Source organism: Schistocerca americana, chromosome 2 (genome assembly GCF_021461395.2).
Source record: "Schistocerca americana isolate TAMUIC-IGC-003095 chromosome 2, iqSchAmer2.1, whole genome shotgun sequence".
In the NCBI taxonomy this organism is placed as follows: domain Eukaryota; kingdom Metazoa; phylum Arthropoda; class Insecta; order Orthoptera; family Acrididae; genus Schistocerca; species Schistocerca americana.
Window position 1 is genome coordinate 137,943,264 of NC_060120.1, and position 20,660 is coordinate 137,963,923.

At 44.1% G+C, this 20,660-nt stretch overlaps 1 protein-coding gene across 1 annotated transcript in view; it reads left to right on the top strand.

Moving 5' to 3' along the window:
* Positions 1 to 20,660, top strand: part of LOC124593831 (glutamate receptor ionotropic, kainate 2-like) — a 92,923-nt gene that overhangs the window by 58,385 nt on the left and 13,878 nt on the right. Inside the window, exon 6 of the mRNA XM_047132178.1 lies at positions 19,559 to 19,746. Coding sequence (XP_046988134.1) covers positions 19,559 to 19,746 — 188 coding nt within the window. The remainder of the gene's footprint in view (positions 1 to 19,558; positions 19,747 to 20,660) is intronic.

Here is a 20,660-nt window from a genome sequence, read left to right on the forward strand (position 1 = left end):
GTTGATCGGACTGCAGTCCCCGACGCAAGAAATCGTCACAGTGGAGACATGTCCCTGTACTAGGAAAGGAGGAACAGTCTTTAGCCGGAGGGGAGGCTGCACAGTATTCGAACTGATACGCAATTGACGCACGAGTGTTTTCCGAGCTTTCGATCATCAGCTTAGTTTGTTGGTGAAAAATGCACGTCGAGATTGCCCCAGCCGGAGGATGTGGAAGAAGACAATTCGGTCTGGGGTCCGCGGGGGACTACGGGCGACAGGATATTCGTTCAATACTGGTGAGAGAATGGAAGAGGAAGATTCGGTCTTTCTCCGACGAAAATGCAGACGAAAGGTCCACAGTCTTACCTAACGCCGAGGCGCACAATGCATCGCATCTCGATTTTACTACGTGTACGGTCAGCAATGCACAGCACTGGCACTACTAAACTTGGGAGTGAAGTCTCGCCCACAGAAGCAGTAGTTGTTGTTGTGCATTGTAGAAGTTTGCCTCTAAGCTCAGCTTACACATCTGTCAGTCGTATTAACTAAAGATAAGTAGCTTTATTCTTTTCAATTCGAAATTAAAGTTGAGTCATCACCCTTGGTTTACTTTGCCATCTGGCAACGAGAGCATTCTACTGTATGAATATTAGACAGTGCATAATCAAGAAGTTATGTTGACTTACAACCCGCTTTTTACAGGTATTTTCTATGAATAAATCTGTCGTGATATGTAATTCGTTCTTTCATTTAAGTTCACTAGATACCTTGACCACATTCAACGATTACATTTACTTAAGTGCGAGATAATAGGAGTAGTCTTGTAGTGAGATGTTCATTAGAGACACCCATATGCCTAGCCACGAGAGAGCCACTTTGTTACTGTATTACGAATCACAAACACGCAGAGATCTGGCACCATCAGTAGCAGAAACTGTCATGCTGCACTCACGAATGTTGCCGGCACAATAGCAGTGAGAAGCAGCAGTCACCATGGCAGCACAAAATGACCATGCATAGGCAGATGGTCCGGGACTGCAGTGCACCATAGTAGCGGCCATGCAGAGCTTGCAATCACCGCCACTACACTAGCACTAATCGGTGGGGGCATACGCTAGTAAAGTCCCAGCGGCAGTTGTTATTGTTTTAGTATTGCCTTTGCTGAATGCTAGCCTTTCCGGGCTACTAATCAGTCGCCCAGCGGGTTTGCTTCCGATTGCGCAGAAGATCGTGATGTTTGGAGTTCACATAGTTATGCAGGGGAAGGAAACACATTTCTGTTAAAGATAATGTTTAAGCACGATGGAGATATATCATGGAGAAACTGACAGCTATAGAGAGTTTAAAGGAGCCGATGAACAGTCAGCCGAGGGCTCTCTTTAATATTTCAGTATTTCAGTAGCAAGCGTCTGGTGTATTTCGTACCCAATGATGATAAGTGGCTATTTATTGTCATTGATTTAACAGTTATTGCAGTAATTTACAATAATTACAAGTAACACTTAAGCTTATTGTTAAAAATAGTATCATTCATGTTATAAATTCTAATTTGCTCCATTGGAATAACTAAGTTGATTGTCTCTAAACTTGGGTTAACGCACACTGCATTTTTGGCAGCGAACGGTTGTTTGAGAATAATTTTTGCAAACAAATTAATCACAAGAACTACACTGCTGGCCACCGTAAATGCAACAACCTGAAGGAAGCATCCGAATCAAGTGAAATTTACACCATGAGTTTGCAGCGATGAGATATGCATCTGATTAGAATTTCAGCGCAGACGCACATCACGCGCGCCTGTGGCGCCACCTCATAGCGCCATTTAAGGCTTGGCAATTTCGACGAGTGTACGTTCGGCACGTGTGTTTACCTTGTGGTTGTTTCACAAGACGATCAGTTATGCCTCGTAGACAACAGCGAACATCTTTTGATTAAGTATCCGAGTTCGACAGAGGAAGGATAGTGGCTTACCGAGATTGTGGATTATCATACAGAGAAATCGCTAGTCGTGTTGGACGAAACCTAACAACTGTAATGCGGATATGTGACCGTTGGATGCAGGAGGGTACGACGGACCGACGTGGTCGATCGCATTCACCTCGGTGCACCACTGCACGTGCTGATAGGCAAATTGTGCGCATGGCAGTGACGGATCGCTCAGTGACATCCCGAACCATAGCACAGCACATTGCGTCTGTAACTCATCATCCAGTGTCTGCGCGTACCATTCGACGCCGTTTACAGCAGAGTGGTCTGTCCGCAAGACGTCCATTGCTTCGTCTACCATTGACGCAGAACCATAGACGTCTCCGTCGCCAATGGTGTGATGACAGACGGATGTGGACGGCAGAATGGAATGACGTTGTCTTTACTGACGAGGCACGCTTCTGTCTGCAGCACCACGATGGTCGGATTCGAGTGTGGAGACACCGTGGAGAGAGGATGCTGGACAGCTGCATTATGCACCGCCACACTGGTCTTGCACCGGGTATTATGGTATGGGGCGGTATTGGATATTACTCTCGCACGCCTCTAGTACGCATTGCCGGTACTTTAAATAGCCGGCGCTACATATCCGAGGTGCTGGAGCCAGTTGTCCTTCCTTACCTTCAGGGCTCGGCCACAGCCATATTTCAACAGGATAATGCGCGACCACACGTGGCACGCATTGTCCAAAGGTTATTCCTCAATAACCAGATTGAATTGCTTCCCTGGCCGGCTCGCTCTCCGGATCTTTCGCCGATAGAAAACACGTGGTCCATGGTTGCTCAACGAGTGACCCAGATTACATCCCCAGCTGCCACACCGGATGATCTTTGGCAACGTGTGGAAGCTGCTTGGGCTGCTGTACCCCAGGAACACATCCAACGTCTCTTTGACTCAATGCCGAGACGTGTGGCAGCGGTGATCTCCAACAATGGCGGCTACTCTGGCTACTGATTCTGGCAGGAACTACATGTCACAGACGTCTGTAAACGTAATCATTTGATACTTGGTCAACATGTTATCTACAAAATAAATTTTGATGTGCTACCTCTTGTCTTTCTTGGTGTTGCATTTACGGTGGCCAGCAGTGTAAGTCTTATCATTTCGGAGTTATTCTTGGCCCTTCTACAAATTCCACATCAAAATTTTTCTACATTAGTTGCTCTTATATATGCGTCTCTTGAACTATGTAACGACGCAGATACATTATTACACCAAAAATAAAATGTGGCTTCGTGCGTTGAAAAGAAAGGCTCTTTATAAAAACTCTACATGGATGTATTTCCCCTTTCAATTTGCTTGAAACGAAGCCTGCGTATTATTTCCATCTTAATGTTATTCTTTTTATGGCACGTTTGGTCAACAGCTTCAAACCCACGCTTTGTCTTACTACAGTTTATTTAATGTTATGTTAAGTTTTTTAGTGGCCTCATTTACTGCTCATTCATTGTGCATACTGGAAAGGAGTACAGCAGATTTGTTACGTGTGCCATAGTAATGCCTTCGTGGTATCCATTGTGGTATCCATTCTTAGGGTTCCTACACAAGCGACTTAGTTTTGTGGCAGAGAGACACTGTAGAGGGTAGCTAGTATATCAGTTAACCACTGCCACATTTCTAGCCTATATACAATTTCAAATGGGTTATTAGAAACACAAATTGGTCCTTATGACTGATATCCATAGTATGCTACCAAGAAACCAGTGTAGAATAACAGCGTGTCACAGAGCAAACATTTTTATGCCATATTTATCTGGTTTCTTAGGAATACATTTTAATGGCCTCTGAATGCTTCTAATTTCTCGTACATAGTAACAAATTCTACAAGAGTGTACCTAGCCACGCAGTCTTTCACAAATGCATAAAGAAATCTCCTAATAGCTGGTAACCTATCCGTTTTATGTCTTATATCCCTAGTTTTTAATCATCAATTCTAATACACCTTAAAAGTAACAAGAAGCTCTTGTACCTCATGTACGATCTCAAAATAATCATTAACATTCCGTCATCTGGGCAAAGTTTCAATGGATTTGTGTAGTTTTCACTTCTAACGTCAACAAAACAAAAACATCTAATAGTGCCCACATATCATTTCGATAGGTCAACTTAGCATCCATAACTCTAGCACAATTTTAATCTAGCCTTTTTCTCTGCATGTATACGTCTCTAAATTCACAGTTTCAACCATCATACCAGTACTAATAATTTTATGGAGCGAATCAGTTTTCTTTACAATGCCTCATGATATCATTGTACGGCTTAGAGAAGTCTTGATAATATTTTTTGCTGCTACGTGGGATGTCTTTTTTTACAGGTCAGTTTTCATTCATTTTGTTGGTTTTTCCCCACCAATAAATACATCGTCTTCTGTATCAAAGGAAGGCAAACCTTTGTCACACTCAATTCAGAGTGACTAACATAATTGTTTGCTGACAGAGAGGAATATTACCAAGTAAACATCAGTATCTCCTCAGTGGTCTTCTTCCACACGTACGTCTAGAAGAGTCTGCTGTAATTCCTTCTGGGTCTAGTTCTATTTGGTCCTAAATTTGGAGACATGAACCACTGTTAGCAGTAATTGAAGTTTAATAACGGACGCCTCCAAAACACTGCTCTTAAGCACACCGCTCCGTGTAAATATGCAAGAGATGACGTAGGAAGTGAAATAGTACTTACAAGACCTGGAGCATGGTTCTGGGAAAAGCTTATCGTTACCCTTGACTTGTTGATCCTACAATCGCTCTGTCATAACTAAACTTAAGCTTAAACAATGACTCGAAAGGTTAAAATGGTTCAAATGGCTCTGAGCTCTATTGGACTTAGCTCCTAAGGTCATCTGTCACCTAGATCTTAGAACTACTTAAACCTAAATAACCTAAGGACGTCACACACATCCATGGCCGAGGCTGGATTCGAATCTGCGGCCGTAGCGGTCGCGCGGTTCCAGACTGTAGCGCCTAGAACCGCTCGTCCACCTCAGGCGGCCACTTGAAAGATGTCAACAATAGGATGGCAAATAAGGCTTGGCGTTTTCTCTGACGTATACCAGATGTGTGAGAAAAGTAATGAGACTGACTGGTGTCATTGCGAGAGATCTGGCGCCGATGTGTTGTTCTACTTGTATATACCAGTGTGTTCATCCCTTCCAGATATTCACTCCAAGTTTCAGCTCCGTACAGCCTCCAAGTGGTTTTTTAGAGTGCCATTAGTGAAGCTGGGGTTTTGTGGTATGTTACGAAAGTGGAAGAACGCAATTTAGAGGAAGGTTATTTAATCACTTTGTGTGTGAACTTTGAGAAGTTGAAACAGGCCTATGGGTGAACATTCGTTATGAAGAGCACACAGTTTTCGCTGGCACAAATAATTATTGAAAGTCCAAGAACACCTTGAAGATCAGCCTCGTTCAGGGAGACCTTCAACTACAAAAACCGGTGACACGTCGAACGTGTGCGTGCTCTTGTGGCATTAGACCGACGTTTAACAATATGGATGATGTGTGAACTGTTAAACACTTTCACAGTACATCTAATTTTGACAGAAGTTTGGGAGATGTGAAGAGTTTGTGCCGAAATGGTGCCGAAAAACTCATTAACTAGGGGAGACAAAGTGTGCATTGATCTTCTTCAGAGTATTTCCAATGAGCGTGAATGGTTCAGCCTTGTGATCGGAATTCCAAATTGTTGAGTACGATCCTGAGACAACGCAGCAAAGAGAAGACTGGCACACGGGGACATATCCTGACCTGATTTGTAAATCAAAGGTAAAATAATCCTGGTTTGTTTTTACGAAAGTAGGGTTGTCGTGCATGAAGAATTTGTTCATCCAGACCGAACTGTCAACCAAATATTTTACAAAGATGTCCTTGGAAGGCTAAGGGAAATGGCGAATCGAATGAGATCGGACACTGCAAACAAGTGGCTGCTGCATTATAACAACGGCACTTTCATCGCGGAATCTTAGGTCTCAAAAGGCATACCTGTTGGCCCACAGCCCCAACCCTTCGTCCCACCACTGTTCACTTCATTTGGGTCTTTGTGATTTTTTTCTGTACGCGAAATTGAAAAATGTTTTAAGAGGACATCATTTTTAGACTCTGGAGAATATCCAAAAAGATATGACCGACTTGTTTAAGGCCCTACTAGTTGAAGGCTATCAGCTGTGCTACCCAGACTGGGAGCAACGAGTCCGCCGTAGGAAACTGCTTTGAAGCGGACCATATTGGTGTCTGAAAAAGTAAAAACTGTGGTATATAAAATATCAGACTACTTACTGTTCTCGCACCCATCGTAAAATACACCAGAGCCCTCTCTCTAGGGTGAAGTGGGCAGGAAATGACATCAATGATCAGATCGAACAAACCCAGCCTGTATTACAGGGTGTGGCGAAACCGGTTTACAGTATTTAGGTGACTTTCATTGCTTATAAATGATATTTCAGGTAGATCAAGAAAATATAAAACCAGTTACCTACTGTCAGCGTAATAATTCGTTTGATCTCAAAAATGATTATCCCGGCTAATATTTGTCACTCTGTTAAAGAAGTCTTCACTTGACGTTATGTAGAAATGTTGTCTGTGAGGTCGTGTGAGTGGCACTAAATTGCATATCATTTATCAGATTTTACACAACTGTTACTTAACATGAAAGCTCTTTTCTCTAGCAAAGGGAACATTTAGTCACAAAATACTACCCGCGCACAACACTGACGCATGTCTCCTATTAAAATATTTCATGTAAATCGTGAGAAATAATTAGGCTTCATAAATCAGCAAATAAGAAATTGATACTACGTAATGTGCTGTGAACACTAATTTTAAACATTCAATCTAAATTGAATTCTGTCTTTTAAAGTAGATTCGGGACCACCGGTGCACATTTATTTCCATTCATTTATTTCTAACAAAATTTATGTTTGTTAAAATTCTCGACTCAAAACTTATGCGGAGATATCTTTGCTAAGATGGCGGCAGACAGACGATGGTTAATTTGTCTGTTGTTATTGTCGATTTATGTTATCAAGGTAATATATTTCGATATAACTCTTTAAGCCTTTTATCGCTATTCTTTAGCATTTAAAATCATTTTCAATGATTAATACTAACAATTTTTATACCAGCTACTAGTAAATTCCACTGTAAATTACTAGCTGTAATGGCTGCGCTCCTAATTGCGGAGCTGAAAATTAACACTTAAAAACATTCATTAGATTGGATTACAATTGAAATAAATACAAATCCACGTCTAGACAATAGCGACTCTATTTATCAAATAGTAATTAACAATATATATAGTTACAGGTTTTCTCTTTACAGACCTCACACGTTTCACGTCCGAACACTTCATCGGTTAGCACAGGAAGAACAACTGAACCACAATTATCACAGATAACAAGAAAAGATTATAATTGTCGTTCTCTATGAATGTATTTCTCTGATAGTAGTTTTAATTCACACTGAAATTAAATTATTACAGAAATAATGAAATAATTATCGTCGTTTTCACACGATACTGTCTTTTTATACGTAGTATCTACAATATTTGTTGAAATTTGTACACTTAGTTCATTTTAATATGTTGTAGCTAGAACAGAGTGTCGTGGATATTACATTGCCGCTTGGACTGAGAAAAATAATAGTTTGTATATTGTATTTTTTTATCAGACCACCATATCCATGAAGGTTCATTGTTCTCATGATGGAAATATTCAGATACAATATTGTTTTATACATGACACAAATAGTGTTGAGTTGAGTATTTAAATCGCTTCAGTAACTGTACAGTGTCGGAAAAAGCAGCGGATACTTCTCGGAGTAACTTAACCCCCCCCCCCCCCCCCCCGCAATTTAGGTTCACTGGACTCGGAAAACCGGGAACCGGGAATAAAACCGTCCAAGGGGCTTCAAGAAATTACAGTTACCTACTCTTAATTATCAGGCTTGACATGAAGACAACGAGTAATGTGTTGAAAACGCTAATTTTATACTTCCGTTAATTGCATCTGAGGTAGAAAATGTCTTTTATGGTGGTGTTTCATAAAGGTTAAAAGTTCAAATATCAGTTCGCCGATGACGTCGTGGAAGCGCCCCCTGTGTCTAGCCTCTGGATCGCAGGCAGGTAGAGGCTGCTGCCGGACCGGACAGCTCTCGAGATACTCATATTTAAAAGGAGGTGGTAGAGCAGATAACCGAGACAGTGAAGGACTTGGCGTAGAGAATAAATGCTGTGCAGGCGGAGTATGGGAACAAACCTAAGCTCTTATCGGAACTGGTAAAAGTGAAGGACAGGTGATACAGTGCGAGGCAGTAATGAGAACAGTACTGCACACAGCTGTAAGGAGGGAGAAAAATTCAGTAAAAACTAAATTAAGTAAGATAGTAATTGTTCCGGAGTAACGACAAGCGCCGGCACAAATATCAAGAACGATACAGCAGAGAGGGCTGTGAGCTGTGAGATGACGTCAGCCAGTAGCACGCAAACTAGACGTCACCACGACGGGAGCGGCCTCTACACGAACAGAGTAAAAGCGGCGCGCCGCCTAGCCGCGGCTGCTACGTCAGTGTTGTGTTTGGTGCTGTTCTCCAGTGAAATCAAGATCTGTGATTGTAATCGTATGCTGGACTTGCACATGTTGTTGCTGTCAGTGACTGTTATGTGCTACGCCACCCATCGCTACTTTTATGCTCCGGCCGTACTTCGCCTTGTGTTTCTTTTAATCGTCACAGTGTGTGGTTTCTGGTGTACAGTTTTTAGATTTGTATCACCATTTTTACAGTCACCCCCTTTTTTACGCTATCTTCCACTATGTTTCCCCTATTATGTGTCTGTTTTGCCGTATGTTCTCCTTTATCTTGTTTTAAGTGTCTCCATGTTCTGTACTTACTGTCTGTCTCTCGGCTGAAAAGCGGCGCCTATGCTGCTGCCAGCACACCCCATATGGGGCACTGAAACACAACACAGAAAAAAAACCGCGGCCGCACTAGAAGAGCTGCACAGGAAGACGAGCCGTGACTTGTGAACAGTGTCATATACTTGCATGGAAATTGTATTCATTGAAGGCCATTGATCATCTGCATGTCGCCAATTGCATGCGACCAGTCTTTGTAAAGACGCCAATTTAAGTATTGTCAATCTACTTTATCGTAATGAGGACCATTAATGTGATTTGCTTTAATTGTTTAGCTGTCCGAGAAAGCAGCATCCTAGGCATCTTATATTACACGAGAGGGCAGGCTACCACAGTAATTAACCAAATGAAGTTCATCGATCTCCAGCGTCGTGGCAGCGCACAAACATGGGCGAATCAGAACTCTCCGCGGTTTTCTGATGACGAAACATTCGAGGAGCAACTGTTAAATACCTACTGCGGGATAAGAAAACAGCTGCTATTGCAGAACCCTCTTCTAAATGGGCTGTGCTATCACAATGATAGGGGAAATGTGAGCGAGTTCTGTCAGGCCGCAGTTGCAGATACTAGTACATTTAGGTAACCCGTTGGGAACGCTGTCAGAGACATCTACTCCGAACTGCCGCTTACCGGAATGTCTGCTGCGGGCTTTAGTCCATGGCCCTACAGTATCGATGAACGAATTTCTTGATTCCACGGAGGACATGCGTAATGTAGTATGCTACAGTGACAACGGAAACAGTTGTCGAATGAATAATGGTAACAATCGGGGAGCACGGAAGTGGCGGGATGTGTAAGATTCGTATAGGAAGCGATTTTAGTGGGACGTGTATAAATTTCACCCAGATTCTGGGAACTCTGGCAATCATGAGTTACTAGAAATATGGATGATGGTTGGTATAATGGTAATGGGCGGGCAGAAACCAGGAAGCTAACTTTTCTGCCACCTGCGGAGAAAGAATGAAGTAGGTTAAACTTTGCAAAGAATAGGACCAGATAAGTGATGAGAAAAAAAGGTAGCAGTGACGATTAGAAGGAAGGAAGAAGGCACATATATTTGCTATCGAGATTGTGATGAGCAGCGAGATATTATGGTGGTTTGGAGACAACTATCATTGAGTCAATAAAAAGTGTAATCGAAGTTGAACCTTAGTGGACGTAAATTTAAAATATCTATTTAATAACGATTATGATTTGCTAATGTTGACAGCACGATACGTGGACAACAAAAGAGGGTATAGTAAACCGTTATTCTGATGGCAGAGATAAAGATTGTTTCAGAGTCACAGTTTCTAACTACTGACAAACAGGATGTGGAACCTATGGCATCAGTTACGGAGGATGGGCACGCAATGTAGTTTGCGTGTGCTGACTTAAATAACACTGTGCAGCAGGTTGTTGCAATCAACCTTATTGCAGATTCACTGACTGGAACACTGTAATTTCCCCGTTACGTAACAAATGTAAACATTCCTCATTAGAGATGACAGAGAACAGTATGTTATTGACAACGATCCATACACTGGATTTTGGCTTGGTGAAGATAAATGTATGACTGTGATTACTGTCCTAAAGTTTACCTTGTACAAGACGAGATGGTGAAAGGGTTGGTACCTTTGTAATGGGCAACGGAAAAATTCAAAATAACCAGAAAGTTGTGAGGTATCGGAAAAATTCTGATCAAATTTAGAAAGAGCTTTATGACGACAGTGAAACTTAGGCTCTCAGTGATAGCTGAGTAAATGCAGTGGCTGTTGATACTTTTAGCAGAACTGAGAGTGTTCTGCCTGAAGAGACAGAATTGAAAAGGGAGCCAGAAGTAAAATTTCAACCTATCATGAATTTTACAGGAAACGGTATTAAAATAGACGGTTTGGTCGACAAAGATAGTAATGTGTTATGTGTGTTCAAATCCTTTTTAATCGTATTAGAAATAGGGAAAGTGTTGTTGGTACTGCGACAAGATTCGGAATTAAATCTCCAACTCAGAGCCATGTAAGTCCATTACAGATTGTGGTTATCCGCGAAGAAATGATCATCATTCCAAATCTGTGCAGCAAACTTTTGTTGGGAATAGATTTTATAAGCAAGGGGCATATATCAGTTACAAACAAGTTTATTAAGTTGAATCCTGTCTCCAATCGCAAGCGCGTCAATTTTAAGGCTGCACCTTCAGGACTGAAAATGGTGCCAAGTATCTGTTTGGGTAATAGGTATTGTTGTGACTTGGCAAGACAGCCAAGTCACTGAGAGGAAGCCGAAAGGCACGCGTTTAAGCTCACGCAGGCTGGCGTGAGGTCTGGAACAGTTAAAGGATTTGAGTCTATCAAATAAAGTACGTAGCTGTTGGAATACTTAACTTTAATCCATAAGTGGTGAACATAGCTCTTGACGGTACATGCATCACAAGATAAATAGCTAATGATAAAGGCGCTTTGATAGGTCGTAGCAAATGACGTAGCTGAAGGCTATGCTAACTATCGTCTCGGCAAATGAGAGCGTAATTTGTCAGTGAACCATCGCTAGCAAAGTCGGCTGTACAACTGGGGCGAGTGCTAGGAAGTCTCTCTAGACCTGCCGTGTGGCGGCGCTCGGTCTGCAATCACTGACAGTGGCGACACGAGGGTCCAACGTATACTACCGGACCGCGGCCGATTTAAAGGCTACCACCTAGCAAGTGTGGTGTCTGGCGGTGACACCACATTCCTCCCCCACAAATCGGCGTACGGTTGTGTTATAAGGCTTCCGCCCGCCGTTGGGAGGACCCCATGTTGACGTATGCGACGAGGTGGGGAGTCTAACAACAGGCGAGGCGTGCCACCCGCAACCTGCCATTCGGCCCGAGGGGAGCTAGGAAACGCCTGAAAACCTAGTCCAGGGTGCACGCCAACATGCGGTGTATGCGCCCGTAGAGAGACAGGAGCGGCCGAAGGGTCGACCTCCATCGGGTCGGGGCACCCGACCGGCGAAGACGCCATGTGGTCCGGAGCGGGCAAGAAGTCCTTGGCGGAGGGCAACGGGTCACGGGAAGCGATCGGCGGCGCGTGACCCAGGGAGGCGCCCGGCGGTTGCAGCGACGCGTCCACTGGTCCACTGCGGGCGTCGCCGGCGGGAGAACAGGCGGCGGCCATGGGGCAAAATGGAAGGCAATGTCGGTAACACCTGGGGATGAGGCGAGGCAGTAGATGGGTCCCCAGGGCGCTGACCGGACGGCACCGTCGCTGAAAGCAGGCGGGGAGCGGCAGAACCCGTGCGACGACAGAGGCGCAGCTGATTGAGATGCCGACGCACCTCACCAGAGGCCCCCAAAACCAGATACATAGCGCGGCCGAGGCAGCGAAGAATGCGCCCTGCGAGCCAACGCCGTGAACCTCGATAGTTACGATAGTATACAACGTCGCGTGGGGCAAAAGCAGGTGTCTGCCGCTGCACAGGAACCTGATGCGGCGGATGTAGCAAAGACATCAAGGTGCGATGATGGCGACCGTGCAACAACTCAGCCGGAGAGCGACTATCTCGGGGCTGAGAGCGATACGTGGACAAAAAGAGCAATAACGCGTTCTCCCGAGAATGAGACTCTCTCAACTTCAACATCTGTGACTTGAAAGTCCTGACCAAACGTTCAGCGGCACCGTTTGACTGCGGCGAAAACGGCGCGGACGTCAGATGTTGAATACCATTGGCCTTGCAGAAAGACTGAAATTCTGCGGACATGAATTGTGGACCATTGTCGGAAACGCAAAAGATAGCAGATAACGCTTGGATGGTGGCAGAAGACGCCGTGGAAGACTTCCGGACAACAAAAGGAATATTACTGAATGAATCTACAACAACCAACCATTGAGCATTCCAGAATGGACCAGCAAAATCGATGTGTAAGCGTTGCCAAGGGGAAGTGGCTGTTGGCCATGGAAAGAATTTCCGCGGTGGTGCGGATTGTTGTTCGGCACACGCCATGCAAGAAGAGCACATATTCGTAATCGCAGCATCGATTCCGAACGAAGTACAGTGCTGACGAGCAAGATGTTTCGTTCGCTCTATACCCCAATGTCCTTGGTGGGGAAGCCACAAGACAGAGGACTGTAACGAACGTGGGACCACGACTTGGGACTGATCATTATCAGAACGCAACAACAAAACACCACGTCGAACAAAAAGTCTCTCCTTGAGAGCAAAAAATCGGCGAACCAACGGATCCTCGATCCGAGACTTGGACGAAGGCCATTGCGTGGCAATAAAACGCAAAACAGTAGCAAGGACAGGGTCTGCAGCTGTGGCTCTAGCTACACGACGCAAATCAATCGGAAACGATTCAACCACGTCATCGGTTTCCGAATCAGCAAGTTCGGAGGAATCGAATGCTCTATCCTCAGGAACAGGCAAACGGGACAACGCATCGGCGTTTCCGTGCTTAGCAGTGGACCGATACAAGATATCGTAGCGGTACTGCGAGAGGAAAATTGACCAGCGAATGAATTTCTGCGCTGTACGTGGAGGTACAGGCTTGTTCGGGTGAAAAAGGGATGTCAAAGGTTTGTGGTCTGTGACGATGATTAAGTGACGACCATACAAGAAATCATGAAACTTAGTAACACCAAATACGAGAGCCAAAGCTTCTTTCTTGATCCTTGAATAATTTCTTTGCGCAGACGAGAGCAATTTGGACGCAAAGGCAATAGGGCGATCATGCGATCCATCTTTGTGTGCAAGCACAGCACCGATCCCGAAATCCGATGCATCCACCATCAACAAAAGGGGTTTTTGGGGATCGAATGGCGTAAGGCAAGTATTGGAAAGCAATGCCGATTTCAACTGGCGAAAGGCGCGTTCGCATTCCGTCGTCCAGGCGAACGGAACACCTTTACGGCGTAAGCGATGAAGCGGAGCTGAAATGGTAGAGGCGTGGCCCACACATTTATGATAGTAATTGATTTTTCCCAGCACACTCTGTAGCTGCTTCAAATTCTGCGGCGAAGGCAAGTCTTGTATGGCACGGAGCTGCTCGGGACTAGGATGTATGCCTTGGGCATTGATTACATGGCCCAGATAGGGTAAGTCATGAGCCAAAGACACACATTTGTCCTTCTGCAAGCGGAGACCATTTTGTCGCGAGACCTGAAATAATGTTTTGAGATTGGCTAAATGTTCTTCTTCTGTTTTTCCGGAGATCCCAATATCGTCCAGATAGATTGCTGCAGTAGGGACCGACGCACAAACAGTTTGTAAATATTGCTGAAACAATGCAGGGGCGGATGCACACCCGAATGGCAGTCGTTTGAAATGGTACAAACCAAGATGCGTGTTAACCACCAAAACGCGCTGGGATTCTTCGTCCACCGGTATTTGCAAGTATGCATCTGCTAGGTCCAACTTCGAAAAATATTTACCCGGGCACAGTTTGTCAAAAAGATCTCCCGGGCGGGGTAAAGGAAAAGTTGCAGTCACTAGTTGTGGATTCACTGTTGCCTTGAAGTCCACACAAAGTCTCAATTCTCCAGAAGGTTTTGGCAAAATTACTAAGGGTGATGCCCAGAGAGAAGCCTGCACACGTTCAATTACACCTTGTGATTCCAAATCGTATAATGTTCTTGCGACCTCATCACACAATGCATGGGGAACATTGCGCGCTCTGAAAAATTTTGGTTGCGCCTTTACTTTCAGTTCCAAATGTGCTTTATAGTTCTTAGTGCAACCAAGGCCCGGAGCAAAAATGTCTGCAAACTCTTCACATAGACAAGAAACACTGTCTGAAGTCACAGTCTGGTTCACTGATAGGACCTGATTGACCATAGACAAGTTAAACAACTGAAATAAATCTAAACCAAACAAGTTCACTGCAGAAGAAGAATGAAGGACCTAAAATTACACAAGTTTAGTTTGTACCTTGTATGTTTCAAGAACGCTGCACTGTCCTAACACAGGGAGCCCGTGACTTGAATATGTAGTTAGCTTAACATTTGCGGCACGCAACGGAGGTGTGCCCAGCTGTTTGTACGTGTCGTGATTGATCAAGGAACCGGCAGCTCTGGTATCGAGCTGGAATGGTATCACATTGCCAGTAATGTCCAAGTCTACAAAAAGTTTGTTGTCCTGCTGACGACAAGAGCGACTGTCTCATGCAACGTGAACTGACACTGGTACAGAATCACTTGCGACTTGACGTGATGTCCGGCGACGTCGACGCACACTATTTGTGGGACGAACACAGTCACTGTTAGAGAGATTGGCACTGGGCGGAGTGGAATGAACGACATGAATTTCCATGGGCAAAGGTTCACGAGCCTGAGTATTCTGGGTTCGATTCCGATTCCGGCGCGAAGCAGAGGGCTTGGAATGGTTGTGAGTGTCCGATCGGAGCTTTTTCTGGCAAACACTCTGAACATGTCCATTTTTATTGCAGAAAAAGCAAATAGCCTGGCGTGACGGGCAATTTTCACGCGAATGTCTAGTACCACACTGCGGGCATGATTTTAGCACTGCATTTGCTTGCTTGCGCGGCACACGTGGATGAGAGCTTGGCGGCAGCTGCACGGACGGGTGCGAGGGCTGTTTACTGTTCTGTGCAGCGCGCGCGGCGGGCCAGTTAACCTGACACACGGCTGCCGAAGTTTCAAATGATTCCTGAGCAAAGTCAAGTGTGTCCTGCCGATCCAATATGTCCATCACTTGTTGAAGGGAGGGATTGACTAGTTTCAAAATCTGTTCCCGTATGCGAACATCAGAAACGTTCTGTGCAATTGCATCACGTATCATAGTATCTGAATAAGGGAGTCCACATTGACACTCAAAAGAAAAATCCTAGTAAGACCTTGCAAAGTTGCAACCCACTCCTGATTAGTTTGACCAGCTGTACGTTTTGTACGAAAGAACGTATACCTTTTTGCAATCACATTGACTGATTCTTTGAAATAAGCATCTAATGCTGACAAAATTTCGTCTTAGTACAGAGTTGCTACGTCGCTTCGGGGAAATAATTTCACTATCACACGGTACGTCTGGACGCCTACGGCGTAAAGGAGAAAAGGCTGCCGCTCATTACCTTGAATTCTGTAGGCGGCGAGATGGAATACAAATTGGCGTGACCACTCCTTCCAGCTTTCCAGTCCAGCATCAAAAGGACGAAAAGGTGGTGCAACTGCGTGTTGTGGCTGCGGTAGTGGTGGAGCGGCGGCTGCCGCATCGTTTTGCATTGGACGTTGACCCTGGACGAGCTGTCCAAGGGCATCCAGCAAGGCCTGCTTCTGCTGATTCTGTAAGCGATAAAATTCGGACAGTACATCTGGAGATTGTGGCGAAGCCATTACACAAGTAACGCAAAATCCACGTCGTCATTTGTTGTGACTTGGCAAGACAGTCAAGTCACTATGAGAGGAAGCCGAAAGGCACGCGTTTAAGCTCACGCAGGCTAGCGTGAGGTCTGGAACAGTTAAAGGATTTGAGTCTATCAAATAAAGTACGTAGCTGTTGGAATACTTAACTTTAATCCATAAGTGGTGAACATAGCTCTTGACAGTACATGCATCACAAGATAAATAGCAAATGATAATGGCGCCTTGATAGGTCGTAGCAAATGACGTAGCTGAAGGCTATGCTAACTATCGTCTTGGCAAATGAGAGCGTAATTTGTCAGTGAACCATCGCTAGCAAAGTCGGCTGTACAACTGGGGCGAGTGCTAGGAAGTCTCTCTAGACCTGCCGTGTGGCGGCGCTCGGTCTGCAATCACTGACAGTGGCGACACGAGGGTCCAATGTATACTACCAGACCGCGGCCGATTTAAAGGCTACGACCTAGCAAGTGTGGTGTCTGGCGGTGACACCACAGGTATTAATGACTTGTTGTGTATAATGTTTTGTTTGGTTGACAAACTTATTTTGTTGTGTGGAGGTAGCAAGTGTGGTGTCTGGCGGTGACACCACAGGTATTAATGACTTGTTATGTATAATGTTTTGATTAGTCGACAAACTTATTTTGTTGTGTGGAGGTGGCACTAGATTTAATGTACTTCTTTCTTTGTGTAAGTGTCAGATGTAAATCAGGTTTACATTTTCTTTTAATTCGTTGCAGTGATGTGACGGCTGATGTGTTGGTTTCTGAGTAATATCTTCTTTGCGATCGCGTTTGCTAGGTGTGAGAATATGTTCTCTAACGAATGCAGGCTATGGTCGGTGTTCTTTCAGTGTGAAGAGAACGGTCACACAGAAAAGGGCTGGCGGGCCTGAAGGTTGACGCAGCGATGTTCGCTGCACTTGCAGTGCTGTTGGCTGCACTGAGCCTCCTGATATCTGAACAAAACGTGCGCTAACGTCAGACGTAGTGCGTGCAATTCGGATTGCATCATTTGCTACGTGGCTTAAGAGAAATGTCACTTTAGTGCTTCGTAGCATGTGTAAAGTCAAAATGTGTATGATAGCAACATGCAAACCGTTGGTAAATGATATGCAAATCAATCTGGAAGGGGTATTTGAGGCCGAAAACTGTTATGGTTTCAGAAGATTATTCTGTTTATTCTTTTGAGCAGAAGCTCAGTTTGTACAGTTTTGAGCACTGGCTCTGATTGGGATAGAGTTCCAATAATTAAATATTTTTCTTTCTTGTTTAGAAAGTGTCGCACTGGCATATACACAGATGCACACAAGGTTAATGGTTTACTTTGTACATGTTTTGGTATGAAGAGTCACACGCAAGATTTAATGTATGTTAGGATTTTAAGGCATAAGAAACGTGCCGCACATGCTGATTTTACAACTGCCCAAATTAATGCTCTTGTTAACTTTTTTCTCAACAAATCTATGGCTCTCTTTGGTGGGACGATGAGATTTAGTGCAAATTTCCTTGTCTGAACCACAGTGCGAAAAACAGGGTAGGTGGAGGTACTGTAACACGACAGATATTAAAGAAATCGGAGGTAGTTTTGTTTTGAACATCACGCAGTGCTGACACTTGGCAGGATGACCCATGCGGGAGCCGGTCACTGATGTCCTTCTGTTAAACTCGGTCTGGTCTGGACTTGACGTCACGTCACCTGCTGCAGCACCCGCAGTACACTAGATAGCTCTGTACGTTTTTGGGTATGTGGATGTAGACATCTGAAATTACAGCAGCGTACTGCACACAGATTTAATGGCAAAACGAGATGCTCCGATTGATGTATAGACTGACTACGCAAATGAAATGAATTTAATTTGTTATTGAGCCAATGACATATTTGCAGCGGATCCTGACCATATCCCTAATAAAAACTGTAACAAGTAAACTACAAAAAGATAGAAGGCACTGATCGAGATACGCAAACGGTCGACTATAACTTTTATTTGCGTACAGGGTGACAATTATTGAACTATATGATATAAAATCGTCATATTTCTGAACGGTTTACATTAGGACATTCAAACTGCATCGTTGGCCCAGCGGGTCATGATGGGAATAAGTTTGCGCATGCCTGGTTTGGTTTAGCGACGAAGTCCACTTTCATTAGGATAGGTCAGTCAATAAGCAAAATTGGAGCACTTGGTAGGACTGAGATTCGGCATTTCGCAATCGAGAAGTCTCTTCACCCTTAACGGGTGACTGTGTGGTGTACAATGTCCAGTCACGGAATTATCCGTGCGATATTCCTTGATGGCACGGTGACTGCCCAACGGTATTGGAGGTCTCGAGAAATAATTTCATACCAATTATCCAAGTGACAAGACGGAGCTCGACCATTTGTAAGCAGGAGGGTGTTTGATGTCCTGGAGAACTTTGTGGACCGCATTCTGGCTCTGGGGTACCTAGAAGCCACTGGCATGGACCTCGATCGGCTCGCATATTCTCCTGATCTGAACATAAGTGACTCCTTTTCCTGGGGCTATATTAAAGACAAGGTGTTCAGCAATAGCCCCAAAGCCATTGGTGAGCTGAAAACTGCTTTTTAGTAGGTCATCGACAGCATCGATGTTCCAACACTTCAGCGCGTCATGCAGAATATCGTTTGCGCCACATCACAGCCAATGACGGCAGGCATATCGAACATGTCATAACCTAAATTCGTATACCTGTAGTGACTTTGCATGGTCAATAAAGTGTGTGCACGTCGTAGTTTGTAACTAATTTACTTTTTCTCATACAGTTGAATAATGTTTCCCTGTACTTAATGAGTTAAAGTAAGGCGACAGAATAAGGTACTTAATTGAACTTAGCGTAATTATTACGCAGGACAGAGACATGGACCGCATGGTGGAAGATGTCAGTAAACATTATCACACATCACAAACAAAATTTAGATCCTAAGTTTTCTGCAGTATGTAATACTAGCGATTGTAAATACATAATTACAGTTTTTCAGATTTTCGTCCATAGCTCAAATTCCATTAGTTACATAAATCCGGATAGCAGCAATGAGAAGAGCTGATAGTCACCTACAAAACTAATGTGCCATGTATGTGTATATTCTAAATGTTCGAGGCACAGCTAACAAAAACAATATTATTCTCTTATTTGATATGTGAATTTACCTTAGCACCTTCACAGAAATACAAAACTTCCGAATTTATTTTGCAGATTAACGTCCGTGTTCGTATTATTTAATGCAACAGGTTGTAATAAATTTTATTCTCCGGCTAGATAAGTTTGAAAGTATCATAGAACTGCACTGATAGCTAGTGTAAAGGCTAGTTTGGTGTGAAGTGATCCCTTCTTTGCCCACAGAGTACTTCGCCATTGGTGACTACATGGACGAGGAAGCGCTGAGCAAATGGTTGCGACCAATGCGCGAGGATATCTACTGGGAGAACGTGGTGTTTGCGGTCCGCAAAGGTTGGCCTTACCTTGAACAGCTCAATGATATCATCGACAGACTCTTCGAGGCTGGGATAATAAGCACGTGGGAGGGACAGGTGTGTTTACAAACCAGCTTCTGCTGATGTCAGATGCCTAAAAGTTATAGATCATTCCAAAGTAATATTAATTTATGTCAAAATATTAATTTCATTAGTTACAGTAGCTCTTACTGGCATGTACTTGTCAAAGATCTCTCATTACAGGCATATTAATGACCCTAACTGAGTTCCTCCATCAGCATCCTTCCTCTGAGAAGCCATGGTTACGTCTTGTCCTAAAATGCACTCTTAAGACTAAATAAATTGGAATGGACCACGGTAGAATTATCCGAGTTGGTACAGATATGATGTATGTGTACAGACTAACAAACGTTCACAGTTTCAGAAAACTTGGCTGGTTGATTGACGAGAAAGAGCTTTACAAATCTTGCAAGTTATTAATTAGTTGCTGCATCTATAGCCGTTATGCGAGGAGCTATTAAGCTTGTCGTTCATTGACAGAGATAGTGGGTTTCCTCTTGAGAGATATCGGGCCGAATTATGCCCAATGGCGGGTTAGACTGTGAATATCTGGAGCTGGTTGGGGGGCCCTGTCCATAATTCTACAAACGTTGTTAATTTGGGGGAGATGCGGGGAAGTTTCTGGCTAAGGTGGGGTTTGGTGAGCACGGAACGAGCATTAGAAACTCTCGCCTTTTGCAGGCGGACATTATCTTGCCGAAATGTAAGCCCAGGCTGCCTTCCCTTGAAGGAGAATAAAACGGTGCCTAGAATATCGTCGATATACCACTCTGCTGTTAGGGTGCCACGGAAGATCACCGAAGGGGTTTTGTTATGAAAAGGAATGGCAGTACTGGTTATCAAGCAGAAAAGTTAGGGACATTCAGATCCGTATTTCACCACTGTCCAGGGTGTCTCCAGGTAACTTCACTGGTAATCGGAAATAAGTTAGAACTGTGACTCATCAATGG